The sequence below is a fragment of the Centroberyx affinis genome, unplaced genomic scaffold (genome assembly GCF_046629955.1).
Source record: "Centroberyx affinis isolate AG114_WGS23_722 - 3 ecotype Tasmania unplaced genomic scaffold, CSIRO-AGI_Caff_v1 ptg000715l_1, whole genome shotgun sequence".
In the NCBI taxonomy this organism is placed as follows: Eukaryota; Metazoa; Chordata; class Actinopteri; order Beryciformes; family Berycidae; genus Centroberyx; species Centroberyx affinis.
The window spans coordinates 160,174-179,273 of NW_027279332.1; the positions used below are offsets into that span (position 1 = coordinate 160,174).

Genomic DNA, 19,100 nt, shown 5'->3' on the forward strand with positions numbered 1-19,100 from the left:
CGATCGGCTGTATACACCATTATCAGATATGACTCAGGAACCAAACATGTAGCCGTCTGAGAGTGTATTGCTATCACACCGTGTGCTGATATGGCTGTCAGCTATGCTACCACCTCCATATGCTGAGAGGGATGGGAGCGCTTGTTTTCCATTCCACTTTCAGCAGTTAAGCATTATCGCATTCCAACGTACAGCAGAGCTTTCAAAACGGTGATTTCATTAAGCCTTCAGCTGACATGAAACCAGCAGGTTTGAATGAAATGTATTTATTTTTAGATGTTAATGTGGTGTGTGTGTGGGGGGGCAGAGGGTGGGGGTGGGGGGGGGGGTTAGTCACAGACACATTTCAACTGACTGGGTCAATAAATGAAGAATGTCTGTAATGAAGGGGATTCATCTTTGGCCTGTTCTCTCTCTCAAAGTCTGTGTTGAAGATGTGAGGTGTGGTGGATCAGCTGAAGACAGGAAAGCCCCTCATCATTTACTGCTGCTAAGCTGTCCCGGGGGATGTCAGTAGAAAAGGCATGTATCCCCCACTCCACTCCAGAGTAACGTCCCATGTAGAGGCACTGCCCCCTTGTGTCTAAAAGAGCGTGCAATCTGCTTGTGAGGAGACGATGACAACCTGGATGGAACCTCATCAACATTGAAAAACTGCTGCAAACGTTGTCCGTTTAGTTTACGCTTTTATGTTTATTCACACAGTGATAAAACATAGAAGCAGTGTAATAAAAAAACAGTTATATGAGTGATAAATGATGAAAAACATAGAAAGAAAGAAGGGACACAATCAATAACCTGTGCATATGTGCCCTTTAAATGCAAACTTCAAACAAATTAATATTTTAATATCACAAAAAATTTACATTTGGGATTAGATTGTCAAAAGACATACATACAGACATTCCTTTCCATCCCTTTAATGGTGGGATTTCACATCAGATGATCCTCGACAGAGCAAGATCTTGTTTGAGATCCTCAGCTTATAGAAGATTCTGTATGAGGGAAATGCTGTTAACAGCCAAAGTTTCTGCCTTCATTACTGGGAACGCCTCACTGATCCCAGGCTCCAGCAGTGGTGAAAGAACTGAATTCAGTTGACACATGTTGTACTGTCAGGCGCTCCCAAACTACTTCTTATCAGGGACTCTCACATAGATATGCTTTAGACCACCGACCCCCATTTGATTCAAGATTTTGTCCCGTGAACATTTTTTTTGTCTGTCTGTACTGGGAAATAACATCAGACAGTGAAACTTATGACCATAATAGTTATACTGCAATTTAAATATGAAGCACATAAAAGTAAGCCGAGATTGAATTGAGTCCATCAGTTATTTATTCCCATAAACAAAGGACCTGCAGGGCAGATAATATCAGACATTCATCAGCAGAGGCTTGCCATTTTACAAATTAAAAAAAAATCACCCCACCTTCAAAGTCATAGGCAACTATTTCACAATATTTACATTGCTAAAAATTTCAGATCACACCCATACACAACATCTTTCTAATGCAGAAACCATCCCAACATGAAACACAGAGAGCAGTAGGTGCTCATGAAAGTGAAACACTAGCTAAACAAGGACATAAAACTACTAGACAGACCCCTCTCACATCTGCTCCTCATGGCCATATCTAATGGGATTACAGTTAACACACATGTAACATCTCAGCGATCTTTGAGTCCCATAAATGGTCCTTGCCGTTGGTTTTGGTGCTCAAGACACCTTTCACAAAACATTACTTTATTTCTCAAAGTTTTTTCCCCCCCCCGTTAAACATTTATCACATGTTCACTGTTCTTATCCTCGCTACACCAGGTCAACATTGCACAACCCTAACCAACACAGCTCCATAAACCATCTCACAAACCCCTTAATACACTGTAAAAGGCCATCTGAAGCAGACACAGATGACAAGAGAAAGCTCATCACATCTCAAAGGAACAATGCATTGGCTCTGAATGGGTGAACCAATGTATTTATATCCCAACCTGCAGCAACAAATCCAAACTGTTAACATCTTTGTGTCTCGTTCAAGAAGACCAGAATAAAGTCCCTAGGTTAAATCTCTTAGTGGCTGAGTCTGTGAGAAAAAAGGTGATATATGGAATTGCATTTATAATGCTCTGTGGGGACTGGAGATGAACATTAACAAATCTAATTATTATTGTGCAGAACCTTGCATAACAATGTTTCCGTTATACTGTGTTAAGGTGACTTTTCCTAAATGCTCTTTACACACTGACTGGCTGAACACGACAGTACACATGGCTAACCAATGAATATGTAAACTCTGGAACAGCAAAGGAACTGCTACATGATTATGAACAGAAAACCCCCCCAAAACAAACAGAAAAAACAAAAAAATTGTTGGCTCAGGATATCGACAACACTAAGAGATATGCTCATTAAAAATAAATATTTTTTTTTACAATAATACAATGAAAAACAAATATAGGAGATATTCTTCATTGACATCATGCTTTAGTATACTGAACCTTTTGAACATGTCTGACTATATGGCTAAGGTTGTACAGTCAGGGCAGGGAGGAGGCAGCTATGAACAAACTGTATATGTATGTGTTGGCATACACGTGCATAAACACACATATAAACCTGTGTTAGAGGATGCATAGGTGGCTGAGGAGAATCTGAGGTAAACCCATAAAAGGTTGTGAATGGAAACTAATAGTAAAAAGCACACAGCATATAGAACAAAGCTGCGTGCACTGGGCTGTCCCAGGCATCCACATCCAATTGATACTCACATCTCAACAGACACCTGCATGTACTAGTAGGAATAGAAATGTTATAATATCAGTTATTGGTTGACTACGTTTCTCTCAACTATGCACCTCTCTGGATACAATCAGAGGCAAAGGGCATGAATAAGGCAGGTTATAAAACATAACAAAAACACTTACTGCTCCAGACAATCAACAAATCTTCAACAGTATGGGTCAACACAAATTTCTTTCAGGACACAATAATTTAAAACACATATAAACAATAGGAATCACTTGGCTTCTTTTAAAACCCACCTGTCTCTCTGACAAAACAAAATGTTTATAGAAATTATAATATATAAACTCTCAACCCATCGGACGCGTAACAACAAAGAAATCAATATGAAGTCTCTTCTCTTTAAATGTCAAATCAAAAAAGGTAATGCTGAAAACCTATATATACACACAAGTATGTACAAGTATTGAAATAAAAGAGTGATATTATATATTTACATACACACATCAGTCCCTGATCGATTAAGGCCAAAGTGCTGTAGATGTGCAGCTCATCCACATCACATGTAGGCTGCTGTTGCATTTAAGTGTTCCTCAGCTTGCAAAATGCAAAACAAAAAAAAGCAATTATACAGTAATACTCAAGGCCCTTGCAGTAGCGCCATTTTGTCCCTCAAACGTATAAAACTAAGCAACTTCAGCATCAAGAAATAAAACTAGCCCAAACCTAGCCTTTTTCAGCGGTCCATGGTTTCCTTTTTACAAAAGCGAAATACTGTATATACATAGCACTCGAATTCATCTGAGCACGTCCCAATTCCAGCACAGCCTTCTGGGACTTCCTGTAACGCCCTCTCATCCTGAAAGAGAATCATGGTGATTCTCTGAGAGATGCCCACTGTTCGGTGCGGATGAAGGTGCCACAGGGGAACCGGGGCACTGGAGCGGGCAGTGCTGCTCTCCCCTTGTGTGAGTGGAACCACAGTGCCAGCGGTGGGAGTCTCAGAGCATGCCGAAGCCCTCACTGCCCTCACTGATGGCCAGCTTCAGCATCTTGTGCAGCTCCTCGTAGGAGTCGTAGGTAGGGAGGCACAGCTGGTTAAAACTAGAGAGATCAGAGACCACAGAGTCAGCCGATGCGGATCTAGATCTTGATAAAGCATTCCTATAAGAGGATCTATGCATAACGTTCAAACCACATATGTCTGTATGCGTTTCCGTACTCACCAGGTGTGTGCAGTGGGCAAGGTGCTGTGTGTGGGGGCAGCAATGATCTGGAAGGAGGGGCAGAGGGTGTTGAAGCCCCCAGGAGGGAGCTGGGAGGAGCCTGTGGTGAACTGCAACAGACGAGCCAACTCCTCCTGGGTGAAGCTGGACACCACCGCCCAGAACCACTTCATCACCTGCGACAACAGAAAAGCAACATGCGTTTCCATCAATGCCCCGTAGGTAGAAGAAAACTGAAAGAGGGATTTTCCATGATGATGTCTCTTACCTTCTCTCTGAAGTGCCACGATCCTCCGACAATCACGGCGTGGGCCTTGAAGTCCTGCACGTTGATATCCCCAGTGCCACACATCAACAGCTAGAGAGAGATTACACAATTAATAATATTACAATCATCCTGTAGGGTTTTGATCAATGTCAAAAGGATTATATTTTAAATGTCAGACATACCTCCAACTCATTCTCATCAAATATGGCTAGCAGGTTTTCTGGAACCAGTTCATTCAAACCTGCAATTGAGCAAGATGTTATTCTGGTTGTGTGCTCATTCCCACAGATCTCACTGGGTAAAATGTGACATTCCAGCTGTGGTACAGTTTCCTTACCTTTCAGGAAGTGTTCCACCTCATCTCTCACCTGGCTGGCCAGCCTGTACTGGGCCAGCAGGTTGAGATAATGCATCTTGTTTTCATTGGTGACAGCAATCTGGGCACCACCTGATATCAGCTCCACCACCTGGAAGAGAACGTGGCTCAGCATATGAATGACAAAAAGTAATAATGAAATAATCAACAAGTATTAAACATACATTAGTTGTATATAACTCAATAATATATATGTAATGGCTAATATCAGCAAGATGACAGAAGCATTTTCATTCTCTCTGAGAGGCTGCATACTGTATATTGTACTGTATATTTACATACAGTATATTCTTATAATAATAATAATACATTCTTGAAGAGTTTGACTTCTACATGGAAGATAATGTTTCTGAAACTTTTTTGACCCATTATAAATAAAACTACAGGTCAGTTTAACTCTAGTCTATACAAACATTATTAGTGTAAAACCATTTAGTCTCAAAATACATGTAAGACTTGCGTTTAACTGCCACACACTTCAGTCTTTGTATCAAAAACTCAGGCAATTAATGTAAAAGTGATAAAAATATCTTGAATGCATTTCTATGTATAAAGAGCTTATAGTGGGGCAACTGTGTTTCAACATGGGGCGCCATACTACAGTTGTGGTTGTGGATTTTAATAATTGAGCTAGAACGTTTGTATAGGACTGTGGCCTCCAAATTCTACCTTCATATAAACTCAACACTCCACCTCTCTAAGATTAATGAGTTGCTTGCCAAACAAGCAATATGGTTTCTTTGGTTTGGTTTGTTGCTCCATGTCCAGTGAAATTACATCGGAGATAAAAGGGGGAGGTCCTTTCCAAAGTGTTGCCTCACCTTCTCCAGCTGTCCCGACTTGCTGTACTTCTCCTCGGCAAACACCAGGTCCATTTCACTCACGTCATTGTTTAGGATGAAGCAGACCTTAGTTTTGTAGAACTCCTGGTCATCCGTCTCAAAGTACTGCCCGTGGAAAATGAAATGAAAACACAGGAAAATGACGTTTTTAAATAAACATGGCATTTCATCTTCTCAGCGGTAGGATAAAAAGATGATTGAGGCGGCTTTAGAGCTCAGCTTTGAAATTTTAGTAAGTTGGATAAACAGCAAAACACACTGGCAAGTTCTTCATGAAATAAATAATGCCAAGAAACAAATCAGGTTTCTTGGCATTGTGAGGAACGCTACAGTGATGATACAGACCAGCTGACACCAGAAGGTAAACAATGAAGGAGAGGCCTTCAATTCAACTTCCTAGGGGAAAGTCTTCTCCATGGGAATGTACTGTATTCCATACCTTGTAGTTCATCCTGAGGCCAATGATCTGGGCCAGGAAGGAACGTGTAAAGCGAGCCCGGACCAGCTGTTTGTAGGCTCCACCCAGAGCAGACTCATACAGGCACTTCCCTACGACACGGCCCGCAAACTCGTACATCTTCAGACGCAGGTGGGGTGGCCGGTCAGCATTTGGGTGCACCTGGAAAGTGGAGGTCAATTTTCATGTCTTTGTTAAACTATAAGAAAGGTGCTGCAGTGAAGTGGACACTTAGTATGCATTAACAAGTTGTTTTGATGCTGGTGGTGGTTAAGAGGACTAACTTACAAGGCCCTGGTTGTTGTCGCTGAAGCGTGTGAATAGCTGGTTGGAGGTGTCAAACAGGGTCTTACAAATCAGCTCAAACCACTCCCTGCGAGGCCCTCCCCAGTCCAGAGCTACGAAGTGATGACAGGTTTTAGCCGTTAACTTCAGTTCTTTAGTCATCATGAGCAATCAATACTAGAGAATGTCTGCAAGATTCATCAAGTTGCCAGTTAGCATGAATCGTAAGACTAATTTCGCAACTGCAATAAAAGTGAAAATGAAAACAACTATAGACCTATACAAATGCAGGCCGGCGTGACATAGCTGATTCCTCACCAGAAATTCAACACAACAGGAAATTGCAACATTTTTAAGATCCAGATCCTGCAGACACCCTGGTGCTAAGTCAGCACTACTGAGATGTTTACCAACCTTCCTCATCCTGAAACACCACCTCAAAGTTCTTACTCCAGTCTGACACTGAGAAGTTCCTTGTAGCCTTGAGGGACTGAGCAAGAACAAGAGGGAATGACAAAGAGAGAGAGAAGGGGGAAGCTGATCAGTGGGGCAAGATGATTACATGACCATTTCATAATGCACAGCAGGAACAGCTTCACTATAAGGAAGCAGCACTGTTGTGTTCAGAATGGAAAACACTCACTGAGTCTAGAATGGAGAGGCGTGTGATTTTTAGGCAGGTCTTGGTGCGAGGTCTCTTGGAGTGGATGTGCCTGAGTTCACGTTGGAAGAAGCTCACCTTGTCTTGGAACGTTTCAGAACCACCTATGGACAACACCACCAAATTACTGTTAGAATCTCCACTAAACTAAAGCAATGTTTACTAGGCACTGCTGAAGGCAATTATAATGACATTAGAATCAAACAAACCAATGTTCTTGTGCAGGAAGCGAATGAAGGTGGCAGCCATGATGTTCCTGTCTTTGCAGCTGAGCTCCACAGGAGGCTGTATCCCATCATCCACCACTAGGGTCAGGTACTTGTGAATGGGGTCAGGACCATGGTAGGTGAACTATCAGGAGAGCAGAAAAATTGAGGCCAGCCCCATCAAACCTAATGAACATTACAGCAGGCCCATTCCACATGGCTCTGCTTACCTTGGTCCCTGGACATACTCGAAAGGTGAAAAGGCGCCACGGAATAATTTTCAGGTAGAACTCCTTCACGGATAGTTGCTGTATGACAGAAAAGTACGAGTCAACATCACCTTAAATTAACCCATGTTGAGTGGTATTTTCTTTTTTCAAATACTGATCTCTGGTTGTCCTCAATACAGGGAAAAACATCATATCTTAATAATGAAACCCACCCATTATATGCTGTCCACCTACCTTTGGCGATATGTAACAGTAGACCTTTTTTGGTTTCTTGACCTTCTCAGGCTGTCCCTCCACGGGAGAGTCGTGCTCTTCCTCCTCGTCTCCCATGGAGGGCCTCCTCTGGGGTGCCAGCAGGGACGAGGCTGGCAGTTGCCAGGAGCTGCTGTAGTTCCCACTGCTGTAGAGGTAAGCCTCAAAGTAGATGCTGATGCCTGGAGTGGACACGTTCTTCTCCACACAGTTTTTCTCATTCTCTGCAAGCAAGGGTATACAAGTATTAGGTGGGATAAATGTAGCAGTAGGTTTGATGAAAGCACTTTAAAGGAAAATCCAAAAAAACAGCTATTGGTGATGTATACTTTGCATTCCGGGGACAATTTTACATGTTTGGTGATGTATTTTTCTTCCCATGGATATCTTGCCAAACATAGACAATGTGATGTCTCTTCGAGATATTTCCAGCACAGCTACAATGGAATTTAATAGCAGAAAAAATGTCAGCTATCTAAAACATCGACTGTAACGTCAGGTTTTGGTGTCAGCCCCTCAGAATCAAAGAGCATAGGCTTCTTTCTAGAGCCGCCATTTTGCACCGACATTCAGCAATCATACAGGGAGAAATCCATCATAATAGAGGAAGAGATACCAATTTCTCCATCAACAGTAGCCTTAATAGACTGTAATACAATGCAACCACAAGACATGTTGCGTTTTGAGTAAGGGGCAAGACTCGCTTTTTCTTGACTGGAAAAACTTGCTCCCTTACTGTTACTATGCTATCGCTATCACTACCGCTATTGCTTTCTCAACCTTACTGAACGCAAAACAAGTTCAGGCACATTCTGTGGGGGTTGTCATTCTGGGAAATATAGGAAATAACTAACTGAAGTAGAAGTAGATGAGGCAAGGTGTTACCTCACCTTGCCTCATCTACTTCTACTTCAGTTAGTGGGTATACAAAAAACAAAAAAACAAACAAAAAAGTAAGTTGGAACCCAACATCAACAAATAACTCAATGAACGGATCACAGATTTATGATATACTGTATAACAGTGTAAGAACATCTGAGGATGAAATTTTCCTTTAAGACCAAGGCTGCACTGACCAGAAAAATATGCATGTGCATTAAATGATGAACTTTTATATTAATCCAACTCCAAACTATTGGCCCCTATCTGAACTCCTGTATGTATAGGCTGCTCACCACTGAGAACGATAATGTCAAATTCCCCGTTGCTGAGCGGCTGGTCCTTGTAGGAGATGCGGGCCCTGAAACAGCCCTTCTTCCTCAGGGTCAGTCTCAGCAGAACCTGGCACTGCTGCTTGTTGGATGAAACTGACTTACTGTAGTACTCCTCCAGGCTGTCATCATCCACTGTGCCCAGCTGTAAAAACAGGAGAACACACAATGAATCCCAGCTTATAATTTGGAAACTGCTGCTGAGAAACTGTGCTGCTATAAAGGAAGTGATTGTGCAATTGGAAAGAGAAGGGTGAAAATGGATGCTGTCTTCCACTATTACAGTCAATCAGAAAACCAAAGTTCAAATCCAAGTATGATGGATAGAATAAGGTTTATTCCCTTACAGAATGTACGTGGACGCTGTAGTTGGCCTCGTCTATGAGAGAGGTGGAATTACTAGTGGGGTTTCCATACTCGTCCCTGGGCTCAATCTGCAGAGTGTGCTGCTGGCCATTGGTTAGGACCAAGGTAGAAAAGTGGTAGGCTATCTTGGTTTTGGATGGGACCACTGTACCTAAAATGAACAAAATAACAGAAAACATTTAGTCAACATTGGTAAGGAATAAGATCTTGTTTTGACAATGTAATTTGGCTGAAATTTTTTTGCAAATCAGATACAAATGAAGAGAAATCAGTAATAGAAAATTGCTTTATAGATCGCTTTGACACAAAGTGAGCATTTCAAAACACATGAAGTTCAACTAATCAAAACTGTGATAGAAATCATAAAAATACAACTGAATAACAATAAACACAGCCCAAGATTGGTAGTGTGTTGACTGACATTTTGTCAACAAATGACTAGTGTAATTCTATAAACATTCACAATCAGGATCTTTCCTCAAGCAATGGGCAAACACTGAAAATCACCATCAATCGAGAGCAAACTTCAACTATTATGGGTGGAAAAACAACAAGATAACAAACCTACAAATGTTAATGAAAATAACTGGCAAATCAGTCATTACACATTGCAAGACATGGCTTGGATCTAAAATGCATACAACAGTTAGTCATACCTGGCTGGAATATCTTGTAATAGGGGCTGTAGGCCACATTGAGGCCGCCCAGTTTGACGGCTACCTCATAGCGTCCGGCCTTGCGTACTGTGAAGGCCACTTTGACTACATTGGACTCCGGCTCTTGTAGGACCTCCTGTGTAACAGGGATGTCAAGTGCCAGCTCGATGTGGGTGATGTTGACCCTTAACCCCACAGGCCGATGAGCTGGGAAAGGTTGGCCATTCTTATAGAACAGCTGAGAAGACAGAGGTAAAACAGTTGGATGTAATACAGCATAATTTAACATTGAAGTCATGCACCAATCGATTTCCAATTTCTGAACATATTTTTGCCAACCAACTATCCTTGACACTGCCATACCAACTTTGTAGGTGGGGTTAATTAAACTAGAAACTAGAGGTACATATTTAGCTAGGACTTATTAGGAAAGATGATCACCTGTACTCTGAAGCTCATAGTCTGGCCCACTTCCTGTGGGTCCTTCCAATCCCACGACACCTTGCAGGAACGTGGGTCCAGGTAGTTGCCCCGGACATAGTCATAGATGCTGCGGTCACCGCGTCGCCCTGGGTCCTCATTCTGCAGGAAGCTGACCACTCTCGCTGCAAGCTCACAGAGGAACTTGATGGTAAAGACAAACGCTATGATGGAAACAGTAATTCCACCTGCGACAGGGAGGGAGAGACAGTGAGAGAGAGATGAAACTAGACAAGTGGATTCAGTGATTAGTTAAGAGAAAATGTTTAAACAGAGAAAAACAATGACCAAAGTCTTTGGGACAAATTTTGGGACAGATTCTTGTTGAACAAATACTCAATTTAAGCAAGTGGTTAATGTAGATACTTGCAGGAATGTAGATGCTTGCATTTGGAATTCCAGACCCAGCCCTAACTGCCCAACCCCAAATCCAAACAGATACCAGAAGACTCACCAATCACGTAAAACATGAGGTCCCTTATCAAGAAGCACAGCGCCACAGTACAGCCAAATATGAGCGCTCCCGCTGAAAGACAGTCGGACATCATACAAATGAATGATTTGAATAAAGACTATATACAGTTCCTGTTCTGAGCCTGCAGGTTAACCTTTGTCTGATGTATTTACTTTGGATTTCTAAATATTTAAAATATGATGACACACCCAAGCTGGACATTGTCACCAGGAAATTAACTTCCACTCTGTCATGCCAAATGGATCCATGACAAGACTGTTGGTATGAGCTCTATTACATCACCAACGATTCGTAAATATTGACGGGCCAATTTCAAAATTTGGCATGCAAGTTGCACATTAAAACAGATCTTGATCTTGTCCAACAGGAAATCGGAGACCACAAGAAATGGATACCTGCATAACTTTTCAGCTAAAAGTGTAAGGTGAGGAAAACCTGTGACTATTTAATGCGTGCTTCCTGCTTTGTGCAAGAATACCAGTGTAAAGAGTATACGGTTGTGCTCTACAGGAATGCTGTAATGCAACATCATACAGTGAATAGGCTGACTATATTTTGTATTTACCCTAAATGGAAGAGAATACTGTGTTTGTGTTACAGAAAAAGACAGACAAACACACAGAAGCTAGGTTATACAAGGAAATAAAGCAACACTTCTCCATTACAACACTGAGCTACTTCTTAACAACAATTGTGACAACACTGAGCAACATTTGTGATTGTGATCCAGCTTAGGTCTTACATCTTACAATAGATGCCCCTTGATTCTAAGCGGCCTTGTCAACTGACCCAATCTAAGACCAGATCTAAGATCAAAAGGACAGAAAATGCCACTCACCAACTGACCACTTCTCATTCAGACGCCTCTCAGCAAGGCTGTGGACCAGCCGGATCTCGTAGTCCTGGTCACGACTCCCCCTGGAGGTCTGGAGGACCTTGACACCAGTAGACAACTTTATGTAGTCTTCGTAGTAGTAGCCCCAGGCAGCCAGAGACAGCTGCAGTTGACTGTCAAACTGGGCTAGATCATCCAGATTCATACAACCCAAGGTCTTCAGTCTGCATTTGGATATTCAGTGGGAAAAAAAATTCAAGTATAGAGTTTACATAAATAGAGTAGCCTAAATAGTACAGTGTAACCACCATACAACCCTACCATGAGGCCTGTGAGATATTACTCCACACGACTACTGAGCAGGACTGCCTGCTTTAACTGCACGCAATGGACTGTCCCACACACAAAGCAAACAGTTTTCACCCAACTCTGCACGGCAGTAACCTCGATGTTATCAGCTTAACTCTGAAGTTATGTCAACAGTAAGGACAGTGAGATGGTGTGGCATGTTGCATTTGGCCCCATCAAACGACTAAGTCTGTGTTCCCCAGGACAGCTGTATTACATAGTTAGGTCTAGGTAATTTATTAGCAGAGGAAAATGCTGTGGGGGGTAAACAGTTGTAACCATTAAAAACCAAAACTTAACCTACCATTGTAACACTGCTCATGTTAACACTACCTCTCTGTACTACAGTCCAATATTAGTAAAGGATAAAACATAGCCAGAGGTTTTTACTATTCTGAGAAGTAATGAGAGGGTTATGTGAGCTTTTTCTGGCTAAAATATAGACTTGTTTCACCTCATCATTGTCAAACACTGGCAGCATAAATAAGCATTTTTTTTGTCATCAAAATACATGCAAAATTAATGTTGTCAGACAGTTAGCTGTTGTACTGAAAGCTCAGTAAATAATTTGTGAGTAAAAAGGGCTTACAGTCTAGTGAATCATGACAGAAACAACAGAAACACAGAAACACTCGTGACCTTTACATATGTGAGATTGTGTCCCTCTAGAGATCTTGGACAGTTTTCTTAAAAAAACATGACTCTTTTATTTGTTTGTTTGAGCAGCAGTTAGCTACACCACAGAAACAACTCTGACCTCTGAAAACATCACAATTGACTTTACTCAAACAGATAGAGAGTGAACAGGCATTTTGGCAAGAGGGATTACCATCATCATAGGCAACTCTGACTGCATCAACAGACAGCACCCCCCTCCTCCCACACACACACACACACACACACACACACACACACATATGCAGTATTGCAGGGTCTCACACTACCTTGCCTGTGTCAGTCTCTAAAGAATACTTAATACTGCAGTGACCCTCTGAAACACTGCAGCCTCCACATCTCAATGTCAGCAAGCTCAGCCAGCCATGAATAGAAAGGCCGCCCCCAAGTGGACAGAAGTAGAAAAGGTGTGTTTTTCCAACATAAGCCATGGCCATAACCAAAACAAGACAGCAACTAAATTCGGTCAAAAAAATATACATGTAGGCTTCCCACTCACACTGAGCTGGGGAAATGTAAGATATGCCAATATGTAATTGTTTATGAACAAGGAAAGCTGCACATGATTGTATGCTGGATTACTGTAAATGCTAAAGTTAAGACTGTTCATTGCTTACGTATGGTAGTAGTGCTCCAGGCTCTGGGAGCAAAGCCACTCCTGGAAGGCAAAGTCTCTGAGCAGCTGGATGTGGGCCTCTGCGATTTCCCTCCAGCGCTGCTGTTCCTTCACCACCTCTTCCAGACGACTGAGAACACTCAGACTCAGTTCCTCCAGTGTCTGCACATCTGGAGGAAACACATGAACAAGACATGCAGAATCCCACGCACACACACGCACCAACACATCAACATCAGTAATGCCACAATAACAGGCTTATATACTCATTATAATAGGCTGACTGCCCACGCACGCCACATACTTCTACTGTCTAAGGCTGAATGTTCAGGGCTTTAAATTCAATTCTGGGGAACATTCAATGCAAATGATATCAACAGCTTCAAGGGCCACAACAACAAAAAATACCTCTCTGATAAACAAAGCAAAAATCTATTTAATGATGACAAAGCTAGGCTTTCATCCCTCCATGTCTGATTGGTATTTTTGCAAAAACTCTGGGAGATGCTGGACAATTACAACAGATCCTAATGGTTAGAAAGAAGGATGGAAGGTGTCAGGTTCAATCCAAGCAATAGCCATGTTTCCATCCATGTGTCATATAGAAGTGTCCTTAAGGACTAAAATGTAATAGTCATGTAAATCTCAAATGAAGACAAATCTCACCCACTGACCTTCAAATAAGTGCCTGTATTCGGAGAGGCTATGTCCTTGGAGCCATTCCTCGATCTGACTTTCTTTGCCTTTCTTCCAGCGCACTTCCCAGAAGAAGATCCACGATACTGAGCAGAAGAGAAAGGTCAACAAGAAGCGGCGGTCCATCAGACCATCTTCAGCCTTCACTCAGACCCCTCCGTGCTCACAGGGAAACTCTGCCATTCACCAAGGGCTAGGCAAGTCTCCTAGAACCCCACAAGGGAAGACAAAACTGCCCGTGCTCTATAGAAGAAGAACAGCTAGACCAAAATACAGAAGACACAGATTAAGTTTTCTATAAATGGAATATAAATAATCAGTGAGGAAATTCAAAGATGTGACAAAGTAACTGGAATTAACACTGTTCTAGGAACAGCTCAAAATGTTAACTGCTATGCCAAGAAAGCATGAATATTTAAGTGTCACCTTGGAGAAGTGTTGGCTGATGGGAGCATAACATTACATGTTGTCCACAACACTAAAATATGCATGAACAACTTGGCTAAAGGGTCCTAAAAAGTCTCACCAGCCGCTGTTCACGAAAGGTGAACTATCAAAAGTCAGCGGTATCACACTACATTGCAGCCTACATTACACACTAAATGACAACAAAAAACAACGGTCCATATGATGGTGGTGGTACTGACAATGATGAACTGCCTATACTGGCTAGCTCAGCTAATAAACGTTTCCAAACATCATCTGCTGTCACACACATACACAACCAGATAACTAACATAACCCAACAGTCAGCTTTGGTAAAGTTCACTGGGTAGCTGCTAGTTGATTGACTTTTGAAAAGGCAGAGAACACTGAGAGCACAAGACAAACAAACTAGCTGTATTGCTATCTGTAGTGCTAGGTACAGCTGGAAGCTAATGGTAACATCATATCGGCAAAATGCTATAGTAGCCTTAGCGCTAGCATTATGCTAAAAGCTAACCAACTAACTGTTAGCTATCAATGTCAGCGTAATTTAAGAAAACTCGTGCACGAGACATAGCAGTTATTTAGAGGCAAATCACAAAACCTTCGTCAGATACAATTACTAATATCACAAATACATAGAACAACACCATATAAATATTAACTAAATACATTTTTTATCAATGCTATGAAAACACTGCATCTACCTTCGCCTGCTAGCCATTAGCGTAGCAACCGGAAAATACGCAGAAATGGTGTCGATTTTTGATGACATCACTAGTACTCGCACCGAGTTGCACGAGGGGCTGGGGCGAAAGGTACACTCAGCTGATGATATCTGTGGTTGTTGAAGTTTTAACATGGTAAGTAATTTCTAACTGTATAACATACATATTGCAGTTGTTGTGATATTTGATAACTTTGTTATTGTGTATATTACTAACGCGGAAGTGAAGGTTTTGCCCCGTTGCCAACCTAGCCCCGAGCTAACCCAACCTAGCTAACGTTGAGCTAGCTAGCTAACGTTAAGGGGACTTTTTAACATAACACACTTTAACATACTTTACTTTACTCCCATTACACCCCCCCTCCCTACACACACACACAAACTCTGCTGCTACAAAAATACACACATATATACTGTAGGTTATGACTTTAGCAGTGTAATAATGTAGTGTATTATTATTATTATTATTATTATTATTAATAACAACAATAATAATGTAATTATTCTTATTATTATTACATTATATGTAATTTATGTGTTATAGGGGAAGCAGAAGACAAAGAAGTTTGCTGCGATGAAGAGAATGATCAGTCTAAAAGATCAGAGATTGTGAGTTCCAGTTTTTTGTAATAATTGTTTTCTGTTTTTTTAACCAATTTTATCCCTTTAACCAGCTCATTCATTAGCTCTATTGAGCCTCAATTAGCCCAGTTAAATGGTACTGTGATATTAATGTAACAGAACAAAAAATATCCCCTTATACGGGGATCTTAAAGACAAGTGTGCAAGCATTTTGTTCCCAAAGCCCTATAAGCTTCTTGTTTGTTTTGTAGAAAAGAGAAAGACCGTGCTAAAGGAAAACAAAAAAAGAAGAAAGATCCCTCACAACTCAAGCAGACAGAAGTGTAAGTTGGCCAGAAAAGAGCTTGAATTGGGTCATGAATAGTGGCTGCTGGCTCGTTGACTGATGTTTTTTTGTTTTTTTAAATTCCTTGTGCAGGACAAAGCACCCTTCATGTCTGTTCTTCCAGTACAACACTCAGCTTGGCCCACCATACCACATTCTAGTTGATACCAATTTCATCAACTTTTCCATCAAGGCCAAACTGGACATTGTTCAGTCTATGATGGATTGCCTGTACGCCAAATGTGAGTACTTATAAATATTGCCCAGTGGTGAATAATATGAAGACTATAAACTTTTTGAAATTGTTTCACAATTTGTCTGCAATCTTTTCCCATCCAGGTATCCCATGTATCACAGACTGTGTTATGGCTGAGATTGAAAAACTTGGAATGAAGTACAGAGTTGCACTCAGGTAAAAGCTGCTGGAATTAACATTATTTGTGTCTTTTTTTTTTTTTTTTTTTTAGAATTGTTTAAGTTGATGGAATAACACAATTCATGTTTTTTTTGCAGGATAGCTAAGGATCCTCGGTTTGAGCGCCTGCCATGCACACACAAAGGAACATATGCTGATGACTGTTTAGTCCAGAGGGTAACACAGGTAATATACTTTAATGTATGGATGTAGATATGGAAGAAAAAAACAGTAAAACTTGACAGTGTACATGCAAATATAATGGAACTATTCAAACTAGGTTTAGAAAATTGGAATAATGAACAAAATCTCTTGCAAAATTCTATTCTTTCAAAGGAATTTTAAATGCAATTTCCTCTGCCCAGGGCATTCTGGGATGTGTGTGAATGCACCTTTCATGTTTTGAATCTCTTGTCTGCTATTTCAATATCATTAAATTTAGCAGTCATCCAAACTGCTGTTATTGCCAAAGCTCATTATTAGGACATGTTTACAGCTAGAGTAAGTCGGATGCATATAGAAATGTGTCCAGAAATATGCACAGACTCGTATAATATGCAGAGAATGTACTGAATGTCCAAGGTGATGTTTAGATTAGTGTGCAGGTGTAGGAATGTGAAACAGTAGTTGGGGATAGTTTGTATGGATGGTGCAGTGCAGGTGCTCTGCTTCAGATCCCTCCTAGTTGATCACTGTCACCTAAACTCGATAGTGGGAAAGTGTTTTGTCATAAGACATTGTGTAGTTTCTTGGCACTGAAGGGCAGATATGAATAACATATAAAAACAAATCTTGTACAGCACAAGTGTTATATCCTGGCCACTGTGGACAGAGACCTAAAGAGAAGGGTGAGGAAGATTCCAGGAGTGCCCATCATGTACATCTCCAACCACAGGTAAAGATGCACACTTCCAACATTTTCTGTACCAAAGTATTTGAAAAAACTTATGTGGGAAATTCTATTCTGTAGTCAGTACTCTGCTTATTAAAAATACAGTTATTGACATCTCTGTGTTTTTTTTTAATACAGGTACAATATTGAACGGATGCCTGATGACTATGGTGCTCCAAGATTCTAAAGTGTCTTCAACTGAACTGGACCTGTAAATAGACTTTGGCTTCCTGTCATTTTCCTTTATGTACATACACATTTTTGGAGGTTTTGAAGTTTTATTTGGAGAGGATTTTGGATGTAATTGAACTGCAAATTACTGCAGGTTTTGTTTTTCTAAATATAAAAAAAACCAAAAACTTTTCTTTTTGTATTTGCCAACGTGCTCCAGCTTTGAACTGAATAAATGAATTACTGCAGTGGAGTTGTCTTGACGTTTTTCCAACAGACATACACACCAAATGTGTGTATAGGCCTATGCTTATTTGCTGTGCATGCAAAGATGCAACACTATGCTGCAAAAATAATTTGACAATTGTGGGTTAATCCTTAAACAGCTGTCAAATAAGCTTCTAATTATCTCATGTTTATGTCATTGGTGTAATTGAGGTGGAGACGTAACATTTTGTGTGTTATTTAGCTTAGTACAACAATATAACATGCAACTCGCATAATAGGATGTTTTATATGTTATTTGTTAATTTAATCATGAAGTCAGATTGACCTTTACATGCAGAACAACTGAGAAATAGATTTGGTATGACTCCGGACTTTAATATGAAATTTACCCAAAAGACACAAATCCTTGACTGCTGAACAGAAACGGGACCATGTCTATTAATGTTCATCAACTTATAACTCATGAAAATGCGGAATTTTGTCTCCACCCCAAAAGCGGCTGTGTAAGACCTTGAGAAATACTGTAGAAGTGAAAAACATTCAGTTTCAACTGATAAGTCCCTATATATAGGAATGTGATACCATAGCAGATAAAATAGACTAAACTAAACTCACTATCGTGTACCACAGACGCACTATACATCACAATAGGCACATTTTCGATTAGCAAGACCACAAAAAGAACACTGGTTTGGATTTATGCTCAAAACTCAAAAAGCTTGTTAGAAGGATAATAACTACACAGTATTTCCATGTGAACTTCTTTTGCCTCACTAGGGACCAAAATGGGTTAGTCCAGATGTTTTCAAAAGCTGTCGTTGGAAAACACATTTTCCATAACAGAAGGTGGGAACTTTCTATGAGAATCTCAGTTTTATAATATTTTGGCCCGAGGAACCCCACCTGTCAAGATGTTCTGAGTTATTATTGCACAACTGCCTTTATTATACTAAAATCAGCCATTCTTAGACAGTCTCTCACTGTGATGATGATAATAATTAAATGAAACTATTCCTCATGTTGCTGGTGGACTCTCTCAAGGACCCCACTTTAATTGGGAGCCACGGGGTCTAGATTCCTGCCTTCAAGTGCTGTTGGAAATACTGTAATTACGAGTCGAGCTCACATGAACGAGACAATAAAAAATACCACTGGGGAAATCGGAATTTTCAATAAGACCCGAGTTGCCGAGATGTGACGTTTACGGTGGAGAGCATGTAAGAATGTAAATGACTGATAGAAACAAGGATGCAATTTAGTACTACTGTATGTTATTGTTTGGTATCCATGTAAATAGTGTTGGTGGATGTTTCTATTTTCACACTTTGTTTAACTTTTAGTTGTTATGCATGTTTGCTTCTTATAAAGGCATCTAATAAAGGCGTCTAAGGCATCAGTTACATGCCTGGCATGATTTTTCTCATTC

The 19,100-nt window shown here is 40.7% G+C and overlaps 2 protein-coding genes across 3 annotated transcripts; one reads left to right on the top strand and one right to left on the bottom strand.

The window, feature by feature from the left end:
- Positions 1-1,034: 1,034 nt before the first annotated feature.
- Positions 1,035-15,046, bottom strand: arel1 (apoptosis resistant E3 ubiquitin protein ligase 1). 2 transcript variants are annotated; one of them, XM_071519586.1, is made up of 22 exons: positions 15,042-15,046; positions 13,887-13,994; positions 13,214-13,382; positions 11,577-11,797; positions 10,718-10,789; positions 10,225-10,451; positions 9,784-10,021; positions 9,109-9,278; positions 8,726-8,906; positions 7,533-7,774; positions 7,299-7,376; positions 7,072-7,213; positions 6,845-6,966; positions 6,616-6,691; positions 6,205-6,314; positions 5,899-6,078; positions 5,439-5,564; positions 4,579-4,708; positions 4,424-4,482; positions 4,242-4,331; positions 3,974-4,149; positions 1,035-3,851 (listed from the first exon to the last, which is right to left on the bottom strand). In XM_071519586.1, exons 4-22 carry the CDS (start codon positions 11,776-11,778, stop codon positions 3,749-3,751), a joined length of 2,724 nt encoding a protein of 907 aa, XP_071375687.1. In that variant the 5' UTR covers positions 11,779-11,797; positions 13,214-13,382; positions 13,887-13,994; positions 15,042-15,046; the 3' UTR covers positions 1,035-3,748. The 2 variants fall into 2 exon arrangements, with proteins under 2 accessions (XP_071375687.1, XP_071375685.1); XM_071519584.1 differs by lacking the exon at positions 15,042-15,046 and having other exon boundaries at positions 13,887-14,157.
- A 47-nt stretch (positions 15,047-15,093) lies between these two features.
- On the top strand, positions 15,094-17,687 carry fcf1 (FCF1 rRNA-processing protein). The gene is made up of 8 exons (XM_071519583.1): positions 15,094-15,197; positions 15,606-15,670; positions 15,895-15,966; positions 16,062-16,210; positions 16,308-16,380; positions 16,482-16,569; positions 17,184-17,278; positions 17,414-17,687. Exons 1-8 carry the CDS (start codon positions 15,195-15,197, stop codon positions 17,460-17,462), a joined length of 594 nt encoding a protein of 197 aa, XP_071375684.1. The 5' UTR covers positions 15,094-15,194; the 3' UTR covers positions 17,463-17,687.
- The last annotated feature ends 1,413 nt before the right edge of the window (positions 17,688-19,100 follow it).